General features: G+C 43.7%; 2 protein-coding genes across 2 annotated transcripts in view; both read left to right on the top strand.

The window, feature by feature from the left end:
* LOC308307236 (NACHT, LRR and PYD domains-containing protein 3-like) overlaps positions 1-23,718 on the top strand; it is a gene marked incomplete at its 5' end in the record, with an annotated part of 86,942 nt that overhangs the window by 16,274 nt on the left and 46,950 nt on the right. The window lies entirely within an intron of this gene.
* On the top strand, positions 499-15,307 carry LOC308297053 (protein NLRC3-like; the record flags this gene model as incomplete). Its single annotated transcript, XM_080740433.1, has 4 exons — positions 499-551; positions 1,393-1,586; positions 2,824-4,583; positions 14,768-15,307. The coding sequence occupies 4 exons, from the start codon at positions 499-501 to the stop codon at positions 15,305-15,307; spliced, it is 2,547 nt and encodes an 848-aa protein (XP_080596559.1).

The following is a 23,718-nucleotide window of genomic DNA, read 5'->3' as shown; positions in this document are numbered from 1 at the left end:
GAGCTTGTATCTTGCTATTTTCTGTTAGAATGTCACACCTATGACCAAATCCTTTCAGGTTCAAATGGTTATGTCTGTCTCTAGTTTATATAAATATTTAACCTATAAAAAGAGCACATCACTCATGATAAATGCTGTATTAACGAACATACATGTTTTATTATGCCTTCCTGTGAGAGTGTTTATGTCCTGGTGCCAGATGCATTCTGGGAAGTAGGATATCAGGAGAAAGTCCACTAGTTGCACCCAGAGCGTTAGAAGAAGAGAGTCGCGACGTGCTTTGATCTCGCCGCTCGTTCTAGATTGTTCCAAACATTGAATCCATTCTTACAGTGGGAGTCATAACGTCTTAAATCCTACTATCCTACGAGACAAACAGACAATACTTTCACCTCAATACACAACACAACCACGGGCAAAGACTAGTACAATAATAATACTGTTCTATTGTCAAACCTACAGTAATGTATCAAATCACTTCATGGTCAGTGGAGAACTATGACACTATTGATCTCTGTGAACTTCAACTGGAAAGACACAAACAATGTCTGGTATCTGCTCACAATGTAGAAAGTATTAGATACATAAATGCTCTGGCTCTTAATAGTTTAGTACTTTATTATACTTTAAAACGTTAGTGTTGTAGTTATGGTTATCAGGTTATGATGGTATTAATAGTGTATTTTCAGTTGTTACTCATCATAGTGAACATACTGTCCAGAGTACATGAGATAGATTTAATGTTATTCAGGTTCTCAGAATGAGACAGACAGACAGACAGACAGACAGACAGACAGACAGACAGACAGACAGACAGACAGACAGACAGACAGACAGACAGACAGACAGACAGACAGACAGACAGACAGACAGACAGACAGACAGACAGACCGACCGACCGACCGACCGACCGACCGACCGACCGACCGACCGACCGACCGACCGACCGACCGACCGACCGACCGACCGACCGACCGACCGACTTCCGTACGCTCCCTGTAGAGGGTGCCACCCTCATTACTGTGGTGTAAACCACAGCCAGTGGTGGAGTAGAAGTAAATGATAAAGAATGGGAAATACTAAGTACAAATACTCAAACTTGTACTAAAGTACAGTAAATATAGGCTAGAAGGTACTTTACACTACTTTTTAAACCACAGCTAATGGCGGCAACACTCTCAATAGATCGGTCTATATAATTGTATGACACTATTATAACAACTCCAAGCTGTATAGAAATACCCTTATTTTCACCAGGAAGATAGTCATAATACATAATATAAATAAATATCCTTCTATCCACCAGGACTATAGTCATAATAAATAATACAAATAAATATCCTTCTATCCTCCAGGACTATAGTCCTAATACATCATTCTTCTCCTCCACAGGAAGAGGAAGAGGGTGTGTGTTGTGACAGAGCAGGCGTCCAGGTGTTCAGTGTGTGAGGAGGTTCTGACAGATCCAGTCTCTAGCAGCTGTGGACACTGGTTCTGCAGACAGTGCATCACCTCATACTGGGAGCAGTCTGCTCCAACAGGACACCATGACTGTCCCCAGTGTGGAAAGATCTTCAGGACCAGACGTAGACTGAAGACACCCAGTCACACCAGCAGTGGACACAGTAAGACTGGACACAATTTACACTAATTAACATTGACTGCCCCGGAAAAAGGGGTTTTTCGCAATGACTGACATTTTCTTACCTTTTAACGTGGGCGTGTCCATCATGCACGTTGTGGTCCATTCGAGATTACAATGTTAATTACTTTAATTGCGACCGTCAGATTGCAGTTACTATCAAAACCTCAACCAGCTGTCCGTCTGTCAGTCAGTCAGTCACACGTCACACGTCACACTTTTGACCTGCTCATATCTCCGCAACCCATCAATTCTCACATGGCCCTCTTCTAGCGCCACCATGAGGCCCATTCTTGCAAAACACATTTTTGGACACTGCTCGTACAATTTATGCCCTAAAATCACGCGAATTGGTACACAGTATGTCTACACTCATCTCATCAACATGGATCTGTCCCATTTAGCGCCACCTTCAGGACGATTTTTTAAAACACATTTTTGGACACTACTCCTACAGATTTTGCCCTAAAATCACGCAAATCGCTACACAGTATGTCTACACTCATGTCATCAACATGGATCTGTCCCATTTAGCGCCACCATCAGGCCGATTTTTTCAAACACATTTTTGGACACTGCTCCTACACATTTTGGCCTAAAATCACGCTGCGACCTGGCGGCACTTATCTCCCGATTAGGGAGTCTTACTGGTATTTAGATGGTAGAAGACATTGTCAATTTGTGTAGCTAATGTCGACAAAAATCACACATTCTTTTTATTTAGCCGTCTTCCCCGTCCCTGTTTCGGCTGGCGGCTTTTCTCCCTAGAGAATACGACGCAATCAACATGTCAAACTAGACGAAAGATGAAAGACAACCTACAAGTCTTTTAGAGATAGTGCAGAAGCAAACTGCAAATCCAACTCACCAGCGTAATATTAATTCCGCACCCACTCGAGACGTGTGTCCCTCGAGAAAAGTTTGCTGCTGCCGTCTCTCACGGAAGTGTGTTCCAGCTGTCCTCTGGCTGCGGCGAAATTTGCGCTGACGCCAGGGGCCCACCCACAATACTCGTCTTCAACTCCAGTGTCCCCCGACCCGGCCACATCTGTAAGAATGTAAAGTTATAAATGGAGCTGAATGTTTAAAATGTCTTCATTGTCTTCTCATAGCAGGTGTCAGTGTGCAGGAGGATTTAAAGGTTTATAAGATCACTTTGAACAGTCTGGATCGTGTGACAGACGTCACTGAAGTGCCCTCCCTCAGCAGCATCTTCACAGCGCTCTACATCACAGTGGGAGAGAGTGAAGGGGTTAATAACCAACATGAGGTCTACCAGCTTGAGACACTCTCCAAGAAGAACACCCTCCATGACCAACCAATCAACTGCTGTGACATCTTTAAGCCCCTCCTCCTTGGCAGAGAGACACCAATCAGAAGAGTTCTGACCAAGGGAGTCGCTGGCATTGGAAAAACCTTCTCTGTGCGTAAGGTCGCTCTGGACTGGGCAAAGGGTTTGGAAAATCAAGATGTCATTCTCCTGGTTCCCTTCTCATTCCGGGAGCTGAACTTGGTCAGAGATGAGCAGCACAGTCTTCTCTCACTGATCCATGTTTTCCATCCAACGTTGAAGAAGGTCACAGCAGAGCAGCTCACTGTCTGGAAGGTTGGCTTCATCTTTGATGGTTTGGATGAAAGCAGGTTGTCCTTCAACTTCAACAATGACATCATCTCTGATGTCACAGTGACATCGTCGGTGGACGGGCTGTTGACAAACCTCATCGAGGGGAATCTGCTCCCATTGGCTCTCATCTGGATAACCACCAGACCTGCAGCAGCCAATCAGATCCCTCCTGCATATGTTGACCTGGTGACAGAAGTACGAGGGTTCAACGACCCCCAGAAGGAGGAGTACTTCAGGAAGAGATTCAGTGATGAGGAGCTGGCCAGCAGAATCATCTCACACATGAAGACGTCAAAGAGCCTCCACATCATGTGTCACATCCCAGTCTTCTGTTGGATCAGCGCTACCGTTCTGGAGGACATGGTGAAGACAGACGAGACAGGACAGCTGCCCACGACCCTGACTGCCATGTGCTGCCACTTCCTGTTGGTCCAGACAAAGAGGAAGGAGCTGAAGTATGATGAGCCTCATCAGGGGAAAAAAAGAAACAAGAAAGGAAACAGAAAAGAGAAAGAGTATCAAAAGAAGATCATGGAGAAGGACAGGGAAGTTCTTCTGAAGCTGGGCAGGCTGGCGTTTGAACATCTGGAGAAAGGCAGCATCATGTTCTACCAAGAAGACCTGGAAGAGTGTGGTCTGGATGTGAAAGACGCCTCGCTGTACTCAGGAGTGTGCACAGAGATCTTCAAAAGAGAGGGCGTGCTCTTCCAGAGAGCAGTCTACTGCTTTGTTCATCTGATCATCCAGGAGTTTCTGGCTGCAGTCTACCTGTTCCACTGTTTCACACAGAAGAACATGAAGGTACTGAAGACATTCCTGGGACGTGACCGATTGGGACGTGATTACACCAGTGACTCCTTGGAGGACTTCCTGGACACAGCCAACCGTAAAGCCATAAAGAGTAAGAATGGTCACCTGGACCTGTTTCTCCGCTTCCTTCATGGTCTCTCACTGCCGTCCAACCAGAGTCTGTTAGGAGGCCTACTGGTTCAGACACAGTACAGTCCAGAGAGCATCCAGAGAGCCATCAACAACCTGAAGGAGATGAAACATGACGGTGCCTCTCCTGACAGATGTATCAACATCTTCCACTGTTTGATGGAGATGAACGACCACTCAGTGCATCAGGAGATCCAACAGTACCTGAAGTCAGGGGACAGATCAAAGACAGAACTGTCTCCAACCCAGTGTTCAGCTCTGGCCCACATGCTGCAGATGTCAGAGGATGTTCTGGAGGAGTTGGACCTGGACAAATACAACACATCAGAGGAGGGGCGAAGCAGACTCATCCCAGCTGTGAGGAACAGCAGAAAGGCTCGGTTAGTTGTCATGTGAATAGAAAACTTAGAACAGAAACAATGTACTGTACCTTCACACCACTACACTATAACTAAACATGATAGTTAAATCAACAATGATACGCACGCACACATGTACGCACGCATGCACGCACGTACACACGCACGCATGTACGCACGCATGTACGCACGCCCGCATGTACGCACGCACGCACGCACGCACGCACGCACGCACGCACGCACGCACGCACGCACGCACGCACGCACACACACACACACACGCACACACACACACACACACACACACACACACACACACACACACAAACACACCCTCAAAGTTACAACGGCCAATCTAAGGCAACAGGGTGACAGCTTTTTCTGTGGCTGGCCCAGCTCTCTGGAACAGCCTTCCATCCCACTTAAAACACACCTCTTCACCCTAGCATTTGAGCCCTAGACCCCTCCCTCCCTGTGCCTTTTATCTGTCATTGTTTTATATCTTAAATGTTTTGTTTTTATAGCTGTACTTACAAGCTTGACGTGTGTGTGTGTGTGTGTGTGTGTGTGTGTGTGTGTGTGTGTGTGTGTGTGTGTGTGTGTGTGTGTGTGTGTGTGTGTGTGTGTGTGTGTGTGTGTGTGTGTGTGTGTGTGTGTGTGTGGTCTGATTGACCACCTCTAATTACAGACTTGTTGGCTTTGGTAGTCTCCTCCAGAAGGAACACATGGAAGTTGTGTCTTCAGCTCTCAGTTCTAATCCATCCCATCTGAGACACCTGGACTTAAGTTCCAACCAACTGAAACTGGATCTACTGGATCTACTCTGTGCTGCACTGAAAAGTCCTCATTGTAGACTGGAGACTCTACGGTGAGATTCATTTACAATCATTATTTCCATCAGTCATTTATCATGTGATTATAATATGAATACTGTGGCATGAATAATGTTGATATCATATTAACACACATTGACTGGGATAATGAGGAGGTACAGTAACTGCAGTGTGTATGATAACATAGTAACACACATTGACTGGGATAATGAGGAGGTACAGTAACTACAGTATGTACATGTTCACTAAATTCACTCAAACCACTCAAAGACTGTCTGTCTGTATCAGGGTAAGAAAAGAAAAACCCACTTTACTGATGTAAAAGTAGAAATACCACAATGCAGCTCTGTTACTAGAAAAAGTAATAAATAAACTTTATTAACAATCACTCAATATGCAGAATGCCCCATTTTATGTTTTCATAAAAGTAAAAAAGTGTATAATAGGTGATAAAATAGGTGGTTTATGTATATTGCAATAATCTAAATCTGCAAAGTAAATGGTTACTAAAGTTACTAAATAATGAATAGAAGTATAAAATATACAAAGTTGACATAATCAAGTAAAGTAAACTAAACGTGTACTTAAGTACAGAAGTTGAGTAAATGTACTTAGTTCCATTCCACCACTGGTCTGTATCGTCTCTTTCTCCAGCAGATGTCCTTCCTGTGTCTGTGACATCAGCAGTTATCAGCTTCACTTGTCTTAAACTGTCCATCAATTGACCTTTGACCTGTTAGGTCTTATGTGTATAATGAAGCAATAAGCCACAAGAGGCATGTGGTTACCCAGTATTTTATAACGTCTGAAAGGCGTGGTGAGACACGAAGCCAAGCCGAGTGTCTCCAACCCTCTCAGCCGTTATAAAATACAGGTAACCACATGCCTCTCAGCCGTTATAAAATACAGGTAACCACATGCCTCGCGTGGCTTCTTGCTTTTCTAAAACGGTTACAATATGGCAACATGAAAAATCATAGACATGTACCAATTAAAACTGTTCTATTTCACTAATAATTCACTACATGGTCTGCAAGAAAGTAGTTCCCAGCTACAAGAAAGTAGTTCCCAGCTACAAGAAAGTAGTTCCCAGCTACAGCTAGAAGAAAGTAGTTCCCAGCTACAAGAAAGTAGTTCCCAGCTACAAAAAAGTAGTTCCCAGCCAGGCTGCAGAAACAACACACCTGTTACTTCAGAATGGGGTATAGGGGGGCGCTTGGTGTTTTTACAAGCCCCATCCAGAGTCACTCAGTTACCGTCCTATGTGTGTGGGCGGTAGAGTTCTCAACAGGCCTGAAAATTAAGGCCCGGCCCTAACTGGGCCCTAACTGGGCCCTAACTGGGCAGGCCCGAGGCCCTACCCGGCCCTACTTGTTGGCATACATTTTAGGCCCTACCCGGCCCGAAAACCTTGGGTCGAGTCGGGTATATGTGTCCCAGCGCGGCTGACGGCTAGTCATTGAATTCTTTTTTCATTTTCATTTTTTCATTTCATTTGAAAGCTGGGAATCATAGCTACAAAATGATATATTGGTTGTGGAGATTGACCCAACAGTTTTGAAGATATGGCTTATAGAATGATGCCATGCTGAAATACTACTTTTGAGATATTCAAGTTCTAAATTTGGGAGGACCAACAGAATTATGTCCCGATCTCTCACATTAATTAAAAAAAGTCTTATTTACATGCAGAGTTAAGCTCTGGCGTTTAAGTGAAATGTAGCCCGATATTTATGACATGCTTTTGTGGCTTTATCAAATTTTAGGAACAAAATAATAATAATAATAATTTCAGCCCTGGTCTAAAGTATTGGCTTCAGAAATGACTGCCCCAGTGTCATGGTCGGGTCTATCATATAGTAATAGTAATAAAATAATAAAAACTAATAATAAAATAATAAAAACTAATATTTTATTTTTTCATTGAGCCCGAGGCCCTACCCGGCCCGACTAATTACTATAGCATACATTTTAGGCCCTACCCTAGCCTATATGTCGGTCGGGTTCGGGTATGGTCGGGTTTGGAAAGAATTTAGCAATAAAAAAATAAAAAAAAATACATTTTCTTTTTTCATCGAGCCTGAGGCCCTACCGGCCCAACTAATTAGCATACATTTTAGGCCCTACCCTACCCTAAATGTCGGTCGGGTTCGGCTATGGTTGGGTTCGGGCAGAATTTGAGAACTCTAGTGGGTGGTGCTTAGAAGCCCCGCACGGCAGGATTTAAGAGAAAATCAAGCGCTCCCTTCTCTAGTTCAGCTTCACAACACTGTGGAAAGAAATAACACACCTGGGTTTGATATAAACTGATTCAAGGTGTGGATTATTGTGTCATTTAGGCACTGGTTTAATCAGAAACCAGCCAATCAGAATCAAGTATTGGAACTAACCATTTTATAAACTCTGTTTTCAGTCTCTTTGCTGGATCATCTGTTTTCAACCTGTTGCTGTTTCCTGTCTGTTGGGAGATTAAGTAAAGATTATTTAGTTCATGTTACTCTGTCTGGTTTTCTACTCTAAAACCCAGACAGTCCATCCAGACCAGGTCCTTTAATAGGTGGTTGTAAGCAGGTTCTCAGAATAATGTATTTTATAGCAGACAATCAAACATTGTGTGTTTTATTTCTAATTTAGACTGATGAACTGCTGGTTGTCAGAGAGAAGCTGTGAAGTTCTGGCCTCAGCTCTCAGATCTAATCCTTCTCATTTGAGAGAATTAGACTTGAACTTCAACATGTTGCCGGTGTCTGGACTGAAGAACTTCTCTGGACTGGAGTCTCTGCAGTGAGTAGACTTGGACTGTGTCCATGTTGGTTAGTGCAGTGATTCCCTTGTTTCATGTTCCAATGGCATAACGTCTATTGTGCTAGTCTGCCCCAACAATCCCCTCCTCCCACCCCATTTATACAGTCATGCACCTGCTGAAGATTCATGTTTATGTGTATAATCTGTTGCAGTAAAATATTCAGATAACCTACGCAAAATAAGATGGGCTTGTATGTTTTCAATAACCTTGCATTTTTACACAAAGTTTATAAAGTCATCACCTCAACCGTTGTTCATGTTTACACAGAAGCAAAACTGCTGTGAAAAAAAGTGTGTGTGTGTGTGTGTGTGTGTGTGTGTGTGTGTGTGTGTGTGTGTGTGTGTGTGTGTGTGTGTGTGTGCGTGCGTGCGTGCGTGCGTGCGTGCGTGCGTGCGTGCGTGCGTGCGTGCGTGCGTGCGTGCGTGCGTGCGTGCGTGCGTGCGTGCGTGCGTGCGTGCGTGCACCGACTCTGTGCAGGCAGAAGATATAATCTCTTCCCTTGCTAAATTAAACATACCGGTAATGTCTATATTATCTGCTCCGTTAAAATTCAAATACTGACAATTTAAATTAATCCTACTTGATGCAACATTCATTGCACTCCTTGTAAACTGAGCTTTGCCACGTTCATAAAGTTATACTACAGTAGCCTAGTAAGAAAAGGGTGAGTCACCTTTTCAATCACCTTTTTTTAAACAAAACACATATTTTTCTTTTGCAAGTTCCCACAATTCCCACAATAGGAAAATCCCATAATTTCACTGGTAGCAGAAACACTGTAGTGTCAGGTAGTGGAGACGTTGTGTTAGACAGTCAGACATTGATGCATTGTTGTTCTACTTCCTACAGAGTGAAACATGGAGGAGAATTCTGGAATTCTGATCCTAATCCTCAACTCCTCTCAAGATGTGAGTATCTGTCTGTCTGTCTGTCTGTCTGTCTGTCTGTCTGTCTGTCTGTCTGTCTGTCTGTCTGTCTGTATTTGTATACAGTGTGTTATCCTCTGTTGGCCCCTCCCTCCCTGGATGCTGTCCTGAAAGCTCTTCAGTAGAGCTTCCAGTGAATGCAGGAGGTTTCTCTGCTCTTGGCCTGGTCCTTCACACCAGCTGATGCTTGTTTACAAAACACTCCCTCTACCTGACACACCTTCTGCAATGTTCAACCCTCCTTCTGCCACACATTCTGCTTAATGTCCCCCAAACACACTGGCCCTCATTTATCAACGTGGTGCAGATAACATTTTGGCGTAAACCGAAATGTAGGCAAGTCTCTGCATTTATCATTTCAATGTGACTTTGACGTTGGTGTAGGGTAGGATCAAATCTCACGTCAAGTTCAGAGGTGGTGTAGGATTCATCTTACACCTCTTATTCCATTGTAGACTAACTATCTGACAGGCAATGGACACATGTTTCCACTCGAAAATGTACAGTATCTAACACACTAATAAATAATCCTGTGAAAATATTACATTTTATAAAAGCATATAGCCAGCTACATCATGGACATGTACGCCGATTTTATTTCCAAGTTACAATGACAAGCAATTTAAATCTAGCAATATGGAAGCAATCTACATTAAGTGCTTTAACACTAACAGTCTATTGCAGATCTGGCTCAGAATAAGCACAGATACGAACGCATGCGAGTGCATTTTCGGGACCAGCTCGGCGTGGCTGTAATCTTACATTTTCGTGGACTGTGAGCCTCCAATTTAAACAGTGACGTGAGTCCTTTATTAAGGATAAAACCCGAAGGTCCAAACCTGTCTGTGCCCAGCCCAGCGCACGCTGTGGATGATTTATTTGGGGGTCCACGGCCCACCGGGGAGATGGCCAGCCCGTGCGGGAATTGTATATACCGGTACATGATTGTTATAGTTTAAGCACTCAAAGGCGCATTGCGCTCGTCGCCGACATTGGGTTATAATTAATATCCAAACATAACCGTGGGGTCTCTCAATGTATACAGTAGCTACTGTACACTATGCTGGAGTTAATGATGAAACCCGACGCTCCACCTGTGCCCACAGCGCACCATCTTCCCCGTGGGCGCCGTGGATTTATTTATGCCACCTGGAGATCACTCAACACCAGCCAGCCTTCATCCATCAATGCTTAGAGCCTCATTCATTCTGCAACCACTGCATTCAGATGACCTTTAGTTTCCAGGATATCTGTCATTAATGTGGCGAGCCGTGAGATCATGGCCATGGGGAATTATGATTGCTATGGTTTAAATTAATATCCCAAAGTATTCATGGCAGTGACTTGTGTCATTCATGTCGGCTGCAGTGCTATAGCCTCCTTGTCAAAGATTGTACCGTTGGTTAATCACACATTCCCACTGTCAAAGACTGCTGTGTAAACCAAAATGCTGCTGTTCCAAGTTGTGTGTGTGTGTGTGTGTGTGTGTGTGTGTGTGTGTGTGTGTGTGTGTGTGTGTGTGTGTGTGTGTGTGTGTGTGTGTGTGTGTGTGTGTGTGTGTGTGTGGTTTGTGTGGGACGCGGACATGAAGGGAAGTTTATTAGCTTTCCTTTCGTTGTCAGGACGTATTCCGCTTGTTCTGGTCGTAACGTCGAGGCGTTTCAAGAATATTTAAGGGCGTGTTATTTAAATTTCAGCCTGCGTATTTATCAATGCTGAGATCAAATGTAGGCCAGGTGTGTCTGTTTAGGACGTGTTCATAAATGCCACTTGAACTTGGCCTCGCAAGATTTGGGGAAAAAATCACTGTTTTTTACCCTCCATTGATAAATGAGGGCCACAGTCTCTGGGTCACTCCTCCTTTCAGTTGGCTACAGACCATGGCTGGAACAAGATGCAAATAAGCCTGGAAATGGAGACTTTTAGGCCCTATTTTGTACAAGCTCATATTCCTTAATAAAGTGATAACGACACCATCTTATGCACAATTGGTACAGTATTATGCAAGTGGCACTGAACACAAACATGCTATTATGAACCTTGACCTAAAAACATACAGTTTAGAGGGTCAGACCAGCTTTTATGCACAAACAGAAATGTTTATTAAGACAGAGCATCCTCACAGTCCTCAGGTATTATTGAGGTACTTGTACTTTACCTGGTTGTTTCATTTCTTCAATACTTTGTAGCCTATACTTATACTCCATACTTTCTGAGGCAAATATTGTACTTTTTACTCCACTAAAATTATTTGACAGGGTTAGTTGATAGTTACTTTTCAGATTTAAATTATTACCGGGAATAAAATACACACAGAACCACTTAAAGCCTTTAATTTGGCTTTTCAAACAAATATCAGATTTGCAAGCTCACAACGCGCTGCATCTCAGTGCGTTGTGAGCTTGTAGATATGCTGTTTGTGAAAGAAAAATGAAAAACATTAGTGTTCTTACTTTGTTGGTATATTTAAACTTTGTTGAGTATATTTTGATTCCATTACTTTTGTACTTTTACTCAAGTAAAATTCTTAATACCAGCCTTTTATTTTTTACTCTGGTATTACTACGTTTACTTAATTACGACCGTCAGTTCGCAAGTTACTATGAAAAGCTCCACCGGCTGTCTCTCCGTCCGTCTGTCACGTCACAAGTCACGTCACACTTTTGGCTCTACTCTTATCTCTGCCACCATTGCCCCTATCAATGCCAAACTTTGCAGACACACTGCTTGGATGGCAAACCACAACCTCCAGCCCTGATTTCTCATATGGCGCCACCATCAGGCCGTTTTTTGCAATGCACATTTCTGGACACTGCTCCTACAGATTTTGGCCTAAAATCACGCAAAGCGGTACACAGTATCTCTAAAGTCATGTCATCAACTTGGATCTGTCCCATTTCCCATATCCCCTCCTGATTGGCTACCATTGCCTTCTAAAGTGTGTGTATGCGACCTGGCGGTCGCCACACAGAACCACCGACGGACCACCCCAACAGGGCTGCTCACAGGGAAATCGCGGGGACCATCGACTCCTGTTGCTCCAGAACGGATGCAAAAGTGTTTGCGCCACCTACCGGCGGACCCCCACCACCTACCGGCGGACCCCCGCCACCTACCGGCAGACCCCCGCCACCTACCTGTGGACCCCCGCCACCTACCGGCAGACCCCCGCCACCTACCGGCAGACCCCCGCCACCTACCTGTGGAACCCCACCACCTACCTGTGGACCCCCACCCCCTACCTGTGGACCCCCACCACCTACCTGTGGAACCCCACCACCTACCTGTGGACCCCCACCACCTACCTGTGGACCCCCACCACCTACCTGTGGAACCCCACCACCTACCTGTGGACCCCCGCCACCTACCGGCAGACCCCCGCCACCTACCGGCAGACCCCCGCCACCTACCTGTGGAACCCCACCACCTACCTGTGGACCCCCACCCCCTACCTGTGGACCCCCACCACCTACCTGTGGACCCCCACCACCTACCTGTGGACCCCCACCACCTACCGGCGGACCCCCACCACCTACCTGTGGACCCCCACCACCTACCGGCGGACCCCCACCACCTACCTGTGGACCCCCACCACCTACCGGCAGACCCCCACCACCTACCTGTGGACCCCCACCACCTACCTGTGGACCCCCGCCACCTACCGGCAGACCCCCGCCACCTACCGGCAGACCCCCGCCACCTACCTGTGGAACCCCACCACCTACCTGTGGACCCCCACCCCCTACCTGTGGACCCCCACCACCTACCTGTGGACCCCCACCACCTACCTGTGGAACCCCACCACCTACCTGTGGACCCCCACCACCTACCTGTGGACCCCCACCACCTACCTGTGGAACCCCACCACCTACCTGTGGACCCCCGCCACCTACCGGCAGACCCCCGCCACCTACCGGCAGACCCCCGCCACCTACCTGTGGAACCCCACCACCTACCTGTGGACCCCCACCCCCTACCTGTGGACCCCCACCACCTACCTGTGGACCCCCACCACCTACCTGTGGACCCCCACCACCTACCGGCGGACCCCCACCACCTACCTGTGGACCCCCACCACCTACCGGCAGACCCCCACCACCTACCTGTGGACCCCCACCACCTACCTGTGGACCCCCACCACCTACCTGTGGAACCCCACCACCTACCTGTGGAACCCCACCACCTACCGGCGGACCCCCACCACCTACCTGTGGACCCCCACCACCTACCGGCAGACCCCCACCACCTACCTGTGGACCCCCACCACCTACCGGCGGACCCCAACAACCTACGAGTGGACTCCCACCACCTACGTGTGGACCCCCCACCTACCTGTGGACCCCCGCCACCTACCAGTGGACCCCCGCCACCTACCTGTGGACCCCCACCACCTACCTGTGGACCCCCCACCTACCAGTGGACCCCCGCCACCTACCTGTGGACCCCCACCACCTACCTGTGGACCCCCGCCACCTACCTGTGGACCCCCACCACCTACCTGTGGACCCCCACCACCTACCTGTGGACCCCCGCCACCTACCTGTGGACCCCCGCCACCTACCTGTGGACCCCCACCACCTACCTGTGGACCCCCACCACCTACCTGTGGACCCCCGCCACCTACCTGTGGACCCCCACCACCTACCTGTGGACCCCCGCCACCTACCTGTGGACCCCCGCCACCTACCTGTGGACCGCCGCTTGGAAAAACATATGGGAAAATAGTCTAAGGTAGCCGATCTACAAGCTACTGCTCCACTCCACGGCCCCTGGTGTATACATGTGACCTGACGGTCGCTTATCTCCCGATTAGGGAGTCTTACTGGTAGATCTGCTATTTTCAGAGCGTAACACCCGAGCTGAACCAAACATAAAATGACTTGTCTTTTAGTTCTACTGGATCTTGTCTCCACTAGTCCCTCCCTAACATTTTAGTGTACTTTTATTTATTTTTACAAAATTGTCAGTAAATGTAGTCTTAGTTTTAGTCATATTATCTTAAATGTGTGTTTAGTTTTTATTTAGTTTTCCACAGTGAAAAAAGTCTACACACATTTTTCGTCATAGTTTTAGTTGTAATCAACACTAATAGCCTATAAATCATAATAAAAATAGCAGATCTACAAGCTATTTTGACTAAAAAACATAGGGCATAATAATTCATAATAATAAATAAATGTTTTCTCTTCCTACAAATGTAGTGGAGTTAAAATACAATTATGTGTCTTTGAAATGTAGTGAAAGTCACAAGTATCCAGTAATACAAATACTCAGGTATTAGTACTTTAACTACACAACATTAACTTATTGTGTACTCAGTTACTGTAAACCAATCTCTCTCTCTCTCTCTCTCTCTCTCTCTCTCTCTCTCTCTCTCTCTCTCTCCCTTTCTCTCTCTCTCTGTCTCTGTCTCTGTCTCTGTCTCTTTCTCTCTCTCTCTCTCTCTCTCTCTGTCTCTCTCTCTCTCTCTCTGTCTCTGTCTCTGTCTCTGTCTCTCTCTCTCTCTGTCTCTGTCTCTGTCTCTCTCTCTCTCTCTCTCTCTCTCTCTCTCTCTGTGAATATTTTAATACTTTTTAAATATTAAATATTTTTTAATGTTTCCTGTCTTGTTCTCTCATCAGACTTCCATCGTCTCACACTGGATCCAAACACAGCGAGCAGAACACTCTGTCTGTCTGAGAGCAACAGGAAGGTGACTCGGCCAGAGGGGGAGGAGCTTCAGTCATACCCTGATCATCAGGACAGATTTGATGATAAGTGTGATCAGGTTCTGTGTACAGAGGGTCTGACTGGACGCTGTTACTGGGAGGTAGAGACGAGTGGATATGTTAGTATAGGAGTGGCTTACAGAGGAATCAGCAGGAGAGGAGAGGGTCCTAATGGACTTGGGGACAATGATCTGTCCTGGAGTCTGCTCTGTGGGCGAGTCCTTTACAATGTCTCTCACAATAGTAGGACCACTTTCCTCCCTGTTGATCCCTCTGGCTCCAACAGAGTAGTAGTGTATTTAGACCATGCTGCTGGGACTCTGTCCTTCTATGAGGTGTCCTCTGACTCACTGAGACACATTTACACCTTCCAGTCCACATTCACTGAACCACTCTACCCTGGGTTTAGGGTTCCTTATGTCTCCTCCTCCTCCTCCTCCTCCTCAGTGTGTCTTTGTGAGGACAGATAATGTCTCTGATGAGTTGACATCAACCAATATGGTTGTTATGGATGTGTTTGAACACAAGAAGCTTTTGGACATCCAAGGTGTCCAGCAGACAGCAACATAGTTTATGTTTTGTTAAGCGCCTTGGGTTTTTTGAAAGGCGCTATATAAATCCAAGTTATTATTATTATTATTATTATTATTATTTATGTACGGTATATAGGGTATATATATTTTTATATGTCCACAGTACAGTCAATACTGCAGCGTAGAAATACTCTGATAAAAGTAAAAGTCCCGAATTCCAAATTTGCTTGAGTAAAAGTGCAAAAGTAATGGCATCAAAATGTACTTAAAGTAGTGTTGATTTCATCGACTAAATTTCTGTCGACTACCTTTTTTCACTGACTAAATAAAAGCTAAACAAACACTGAGCTGTGATGACTAAAACTAAGACTAAATATAGAATTGTAAATTTTGTAAAATGGCAGGGAGGGACTATTAGTGGAGAAGAGATCCAGTAGAACTAAAAGACAAGTCATTTTATGTTTGGTTGCGCTCGGGTGTTGCTCTCTGAAAATAGCCGATCTACAAGCTCACAACGCGACAGAGCGCGACAGGTTGTGAGCTTGTAGATCTGCTATTTTCAGCACGCAACCAAGTATAAAATCAGGAATGGCATCACGGCCCGCCAAAATACATTTTAGTCGACTAAAACTAGACTGAAACTAAATCAGATGACAAAAATATGACTAAAACTAAATGGAATTGTATTCAAAAGACTGACTACAACTACATAATAATTTGCTGACAAGATCAACACTGACTTGAAAACAGCTGATTCACAAGCATCACAAAGTCATTTCAACACATACCTACAATAGGCGGAAATTAAAATCTATGTAAAATGCTTTGTTTACTTTGCAGTGACTCTGTGAAACGTGTGGTTCTACTGAATCCAGCAATACCAATGTGTAAATGTAGCTTGTATACTCATGCAGTAAAATGTATGTATATGGTGTCCCAAATGGAGGGGACTCTCATCAGGATTGCATTGGCAGCTGCAGTACTCAGTTCTCCCTTATACGTGGCGGTGTCTCAGTCATAAAACCACTCCAACTTCTATCTGAATAATGTAAGTCTGAAATCAGATATGATCTGCCAGTCTGTAAGAACACATTATTTTATCCAAATATTTTATCAGACTATTCCCCTTTGATGTGAAAATCTTTTTTATTTTTATAAAATAAAATGTTTATATGAACACCTGAATCTTTGCAGTTTTCTTAATAGTGGTATACTTTAAATCCTCAGGTTAAGCTCATTAAGTCTAATCATGTGTGCACTTAATAAATGCATTATGATGTTAATGATGATGCTCTATGAACACTACTATGATGTTTTATAAAATAGTCAATATTTATTCATTTTATTCTAAAGCATCCTGAAGTATAATCATATTCTATGTGAATAAGGGTGACCAGATGTCCCAACATATCCAAAGCTTTAGTGTTAAGTAAACATGTTTTAAATCATTTAACCCAGTTGTGGGTTTTTATGGGTCACAACTCCAGTAAATATCCCATAGAATAATTTGATAAATTGTAAAAAAATAAAACAATAATGCTTGGCTCTCGAGCTAAAACGTTTGGGAACCACTGGTTTGAACTGACGTGAAAATGTTATCATAATCGTATGAATCAAATGATTAATTTACTTGATAAGGTATTGCATTATAGGAATATTTCACTTCCAAACAGTGTTGCCGTGGTCTTGGGTCGCGCGCCCCCGGCCACCCATATCTTTTCTGAGCCGGGGTCTCGCACCCCCCCAAGTTAGGGTTAGGGTTAGGGTTGGGGTTGGAGAAAGATATTTTTTTATAGTTATCTGGCCCAGTGGGAATGGGCCTTAAGTCTTACGTTTTGTTCCTGTTTAAAGCTCCAGTAAAGGTTTGTGTTTTCAACCAACTCCACTCTCTATGCATCATAATTACCAACCCTTCCTGCATGGTTCCTGGGCCGAGGCCTAACATAACAGCCTATACAAATCACAGTGGTTTGTTTCATTACAGAATATGTGCATGCATACATATATGTCTGTTTATTTACACAGGTGTTTGATAGTGTTTAGGGTTTAAATGCATACATATATGTCTGTTTATTTACACAGGTGTTTGATAGTGTTTAGGGTTTAAATGCATGCATATATGTCTGTTTATTTACACAGGTGTTTGATAGTGTTTAGGGTTTAAATGCATACATATATGTCTGTTTATTTACACAGGTGTTTGATAGTGTTTAGGGTTTAAATGCATACATATATGTCTGTTTATTTACACAGGTGTTTGATAGTGTTTAGGGTTTAAATTCAGGCTATTCCATTTCAAATTATGTAAAATATAGGCTTTATGTACTGTTGTAATGTGACAGTTTGTCCACAAGGGGGCACACCAACACCACATCTGCAGGGTTCTGGTGACATCAGAGCAGTGAGTCAACAACTCTGAGCAGCCAGACATAACAACAGACATAATACACTGGCCTATATAACAACACACATAATTGTATTTCTGTCTATACAAAAACAACAAACTAATATTAATATACAAATGATACCATGGTTTCTTTCATTCATTTAATATTACACATAGGCCTACGTTCCATGTATGTTGTTTCTATTATGTAGGACTAGCTATTATTGATGAATTGAGTACAATAGACCACAGTGCAGGAAACAATCCCCCTGGGTTATTTTTGTGTTCTCCTTTTAGCAGTGGCTCAGGGGTAGAGTGGCCGGATGTTCGATCCCGGGCTCCCCCAGAGTCAGTGTGGAAAAGTCCTTGAGCAAGACTCTGAACCCCTAACTACTCCTGATGAGCAGGTTGGTGCCAAGCATGGTTTCCTCTGACATCGCTGTATGAATATGAGATCAGATGGATGGATGGATGGATGGATGGATGGATGGATGGATGGATGGATGGACTGATAAATGACCACATTGTAACTTGTAAGATTTGATTCCATTTGTTTATTTATTTCTTCCAAAAATAGTTTTTGTACTTTCCACACTCACTGGCCTCATTGTTAATAATAGCTGATCTGAACACAACATGTAGTGTGTGTGTGTGTGTGTGTGTGTGTGTGTGTGTGTGTGTGTGTGTGTGTGTGTGTGTGTGTGTGTGTGTGTGTGTGTGTGTGTGTGTGTGTGTGTGTGTGTGTGTGACTGTGACTCACACATGGTGACATCATAATGCAGATCATAGCAGCAGCACATGACTTGAACGTTTTTTATCACGCGACGCTGAACATGTGTATAACACACACACACACACACACACACACACACACACACACACACACACACACACACACACACACACACACACACACACACACACACACACACACACACACACATATGCATTGTCCTCTGGTCACAAGTCTTACAGTAAGTCTAGCTGCACTGAGCAACACTCTTCACTGGAGGGTTAACAGTAGCATATTAACCTTCCAGGAATAGAAAGACTGCAGTTCAGCTGAAATATGAAATATGAACTGTGCTGTTGTTGAATACATCTATAATTATTATTATTAGAGAGAGAGAGACAGAGAGAGGTTTGCTGCTAAAATGTGCTGCTATTGTCTAAAGGTTTTATAAATGCAAAATATAAAAATATTTGTTATTGTGTTTCTAAACTTCATAAGCTTTCCTACCATGTACTATATATCTGACAGAGAAAAACACAACTCTTATGGTTTTCATACCATGTACTATATTTATGACAGAGAAAAACTCAACTCTTGTGGTTTTTCTAAGATAGATTTGTCTCTGTTGTAGTTTAAACATCTCAGTTCACAAATGTATTAATTCCTGTTTAATTGTACTCATAGTACATTGTTTTATTACTCTTTTACTTTGACAATGCAAACACACATGTTTCTTCATGACAATAATGCTCCTTTGAAGACAGACAGACAGACAGACTGTTAAACTGTTAGTAATTCCTCCTCCAGTGAGAGGGTCATGTTCTGGTCATGTTTATGTAGCAGTAACTGGAGCAGAATTTACTGGTAGGATCGGCCAATCAGAACATTTCCATTATTTACTGCTATCGGCCAATGGGAACATTTCTGTTTGACCAATCAAAGAGCTCAGAGTGAAAATAGAACAGAACATGATAAAAACGGTTTCTTACCGTAACCGTGGTTACTGATTAATTACTGATAGAGAGTACACACACACGCATGCACGCACGCACACACGCACGCACGCACACACACACATACGCACAGTCTCTTAACCAAATTTTAGCTGAGTGTGTGTGTGTGTGGGCGTGCGCTCGTGCACAGGCATATTCTGACATCGGCCTTTTCCCAGAATCCCCCTTGGCCTGGATTGCAGTGCATGTGTGTGTTCTTCCAATGAGGAGTAACTCTGTTTGTGTGTGTGTGTGTGTGTGTGTGTGTGTGTGTGTGTGTGTGTGTGTGTGTGTGTGTGTGTGTGTGTGTGTGTGTGTGTGTGTGTGTGTGTGTGTGTGTGTGTGTGTGTCATTGTGGTACAAAGAGGACAGATAGTGTTCCAGTGTTTTACATGCTCATGGAATCCTCTTATGAATTATGAACAGATCATTATTTATCTTTCTGCCTCCGTCAGCAAACAGTCGAAGGTGTTGTGTTACTGGGTTGCCTCAGTCGTCCGTCCGTCCGTCCGTCCGTCCATCTGTCCTCTGTCCATCCATCTGTGTTGTCAGTGGTTCTTAAACCACTGACAAAGACCCCCACATTGGTATGTATTTGGCCGTGGACCCCCCATCTGAAAAATGCTTTGCACCAGGGACCCCCCAAGAGAAGATTTGTGTGCTTTGAAGTTGACACATGACCTAAATATAGAAAGACATGACTGACATATTTCACAACTTTATACTTGTAAAAGAACATTGATGATGCGACACGTTGTGAGGTACAACCTCTGCTATTTCCACTATTTTGGAAAATGGAAACGATGACGATTATGACAAGATGATTGTGATTATAGACGATGATGTAATAATGGTGACAGTCCTCTCTCTCTGTGTGTCTCACTGACTCGTTGTTGACAGTAAAAGTATTTACAGTTTGACAAAACATCTGTTAACTCCTCCACCAGCAGTGTTGTCACACACACACACACACACACACACACACACACACACACACACACACACACACACACACACACACACACACACACACACACACACACACACACAGATCAATACCACAGATGGATGCTGATGAGGAGGTGATGAAACATAAACATGTTTGTCTTGTTGTACCAGAGTTCTGTCCTCGCAGAGAGAACCACACTGTGAAATACAAGAGTTTATATCAGCAGTTCTCAAACCTCTTCATGTCACATGAGTGTATATTTAGCCAGGGACCCCCATCTGAACAATAGTTTGTGCCAGGGACCCCCATCTGAACAATAGTTTGTGCCAGGGACCCCCATCTGAACAATAGTTTGTGCCAGGGACCCCCATCTGAACAATAGTTTGTGCCAGGGACCCCCATCTGAACAATAGTTTGTGCCAGGGACCCCCATCTGAACAATAGTTTGTGCCAGGGACCCCCATCTGAACAATAGTTTGTGCCAGGGACCCCCATCTGAACAATAGTTTGTGCCAGGGACCCCCATCTGAACAATAGTTTGTGCCAGGGACCCCCATCTGAACAATAGTTTGTGCCAGGGACCCCCATCTGAACAATAGTTTGTGCCACGGACCCCCATCTGAACAATAGATTGTGCCAGGGACCCCCATCTGAACAATAGATTGTGCCAGGGACCCCCAGCAGATTTGCATGAATCTCTAGATTTATACATAACTGGTATTTATGAATAGCCAAGGTGTAAAACATGGATAGTTATTTAATGCTATATTAACTCATATAACACCAGTTCAGAGACCTGTCTACCAGTGACATCATGGATAGTTATTTAATGCTATATTAACTCATATAACATCAGTTCAGAGACCTGTCTACCAGTGACATCATGGATAGTTATTTAATGCTATATTAACTCATATAACATCAGTTCAGAGACCTGTCTACCAGTGACATCATGGATAGTTATTTAATGCTATATTAACTCATATAACATCAGTTCAGAGACCTGTCTACCAGTGACATCATGGATAGTTATTTAATGCTATATTAACTCATATAACATCAGTTCAGAGACCTGTCTACCAGTGACATCATGGATAGTTATTTAATGCTATATTAACCCATATAACACCAGTTCAGAGACCTGTCTACCAGTGACATCATGGATAGTTATTTAATGCTATATTAACTCATATAACACCAGTTCAGAGACCTGTCTACCAGTGACATCATGGATAGTTATTTAATGCTATATTAACTCATATAACACCAGTTCAGAGACCTGTCTACCAGTGACATCATGGATAGTTATTTAATGCTATATTAACTCATATAACATCAGTTCAGAGACCTGTCTACCAGTGACATCATGGATAGTTATTTAATGCTATATTAACTCATATAACATCAGTTCAGAGACCTGTCTACCAGTGACATCATGGATAGTTATTTAATGCTATATTAACTCATATAACATCAGTTCAGAGACCTGTCTACCAGTGACATCATGGATAGTTATTTAATGCTATATTAACTCATATAACATCAGTTCAGAGACCTGTCTACCAGTGACATCATGGATAGTTATTTAATGCTATATTAACTCATATAACACCAGTTCAGAGACCTGTCTACCAGTGACATCATGGATAGTTATTTAATGCTATATTAACTCATATAACACCAGTTCAGAGACCTGTCTACCAGTGACATCATGGATAGTTATTTAATGCTATATTAACTCATATAACACCAGTTCAGAGACCTGTCTACCAGTGACATCATGGATAGTTATTTAATGCTATATTAACTCATATAACACCAGTTCAGAGACCTGTCTACCAGTGACATCATGGATAGTTATTTAATGCTATATTAACTCATATAACATCAGTTCAGAGACCTGTCTACCAGTGACATCATGGATAGTTATTTAATGCTATATTAACTCATATAACACCAGTTCAGAGACCTGTCTACCAGTGACATCATGGATGGTCTACCAGTGACATCATGGATGGGAATCCAAGCTAATAGAAACTGCAGGCTGCTTATTCCTGGAACGTTACTGTTCTCCTGTTTGCCCAGGTGCGTTATTGTGTGTTTTGAGTTGCTATTAATAATTAGAAGTGAATGTTTCCTGCATTTTTGAATGAGTGGGGAACAAAGAACCTTTTTTTGTGGGGGTAAGTGGGGAACATAGAACCTGGGGAACATAGAACCTTTTTTTTGTGGGGGCAAGTGGGGAACATAGAACCTGGGGAACATAGAACCTTTATTGCGGGGGTAAATAGGGAACATAGAACCTGGGGAACATAGAACCTTTATTGCGGGGGTAAATAGGGAACATAGAGTAGGTACGGTCCCGCTTGAAATGAGCTCAGTGCGGTGTTTCTCAAACTGGGGTCCAGGGACCCCCAGGGTTCCTCCAGTGGGTTCTAAATGGACCCTTACAGGTCCATGTGTTTCCATTTATTCATTCTCCAGAACCAACCGTCTCAGTTCAGTCAGTGTGTTGCTGTTTGCATGACTTTCATCATTGACTGATTATTGTTGTGATCACTGAAGTGCAGTTACCCAATGTGACCACAGGGTGGCATCTCAGTGCAGCATCATGTAGCAACAAACAGACAGGTATTGTAGAAGAGGCATATTTATCATTATTAGACATAACAGAGCAGTTATTTGTTTTTACTAAATAATGTATGATCACTTATTTAATTGTTATTGATGTTATATTGTTATTATACATGACACATTATAATATGTCATTATATTTAGTTTGTCTGTTTGTGCATGTTTTTTGTTCTTCAAAATACTTAAAATAGCACATGTACAAGCTTGTGATGTGCTGTGAGCTTGTTGCGACCGTAAGGTCGCAGTTTAGTTGCGACCGTAAGGTCGCAGTTTAGTATGAAAACCTCCACCGGCCGTCCGTCGGTCACACGTGCGGTCGACCGCACGTCACACGTGCGGTCGACGTGTGATGAGGTCACGATGAGTCATCTATGCCCAAATATAGATTTCTAGGTCAGATGGCCCATAGAGTTTGTGATGTCAAACCTAGCAACCCAATATAAACAAACCTGATGTCAGACCTGAAGTATCCTTTTATACCCATATATGGAGATACAGAGATCTCCATATATGGGCATATTAGAAAGCCCATATATGGGCATATACGGATGACATCAGGGATATCCATATATGGGCATAAAAGGGACAAGGGCTTACAGTTAAGAGATCTCCATATATGGGCATATCAGAAAGCCCATATATGTTCATATACTG

This window comes from Nannobrachium achirus, assembly GCF_963921795.1.
Source record: "Nannobrachium achirus genome assembly, chromosome: 1".
Taxonomy (NCBI): domain Eukaryota; kingdom Metazoa; phylum Chordata; class Actinopteri; order Myctophiformes; family Myctophidae; genus Nannobrachium; species Nannobrachium achirus.
The sequence above is the reverse complement of the archived record's forward strand: the minus strand, read 5'-3'. Positions and strand labels throughout refer to the sequence as shown.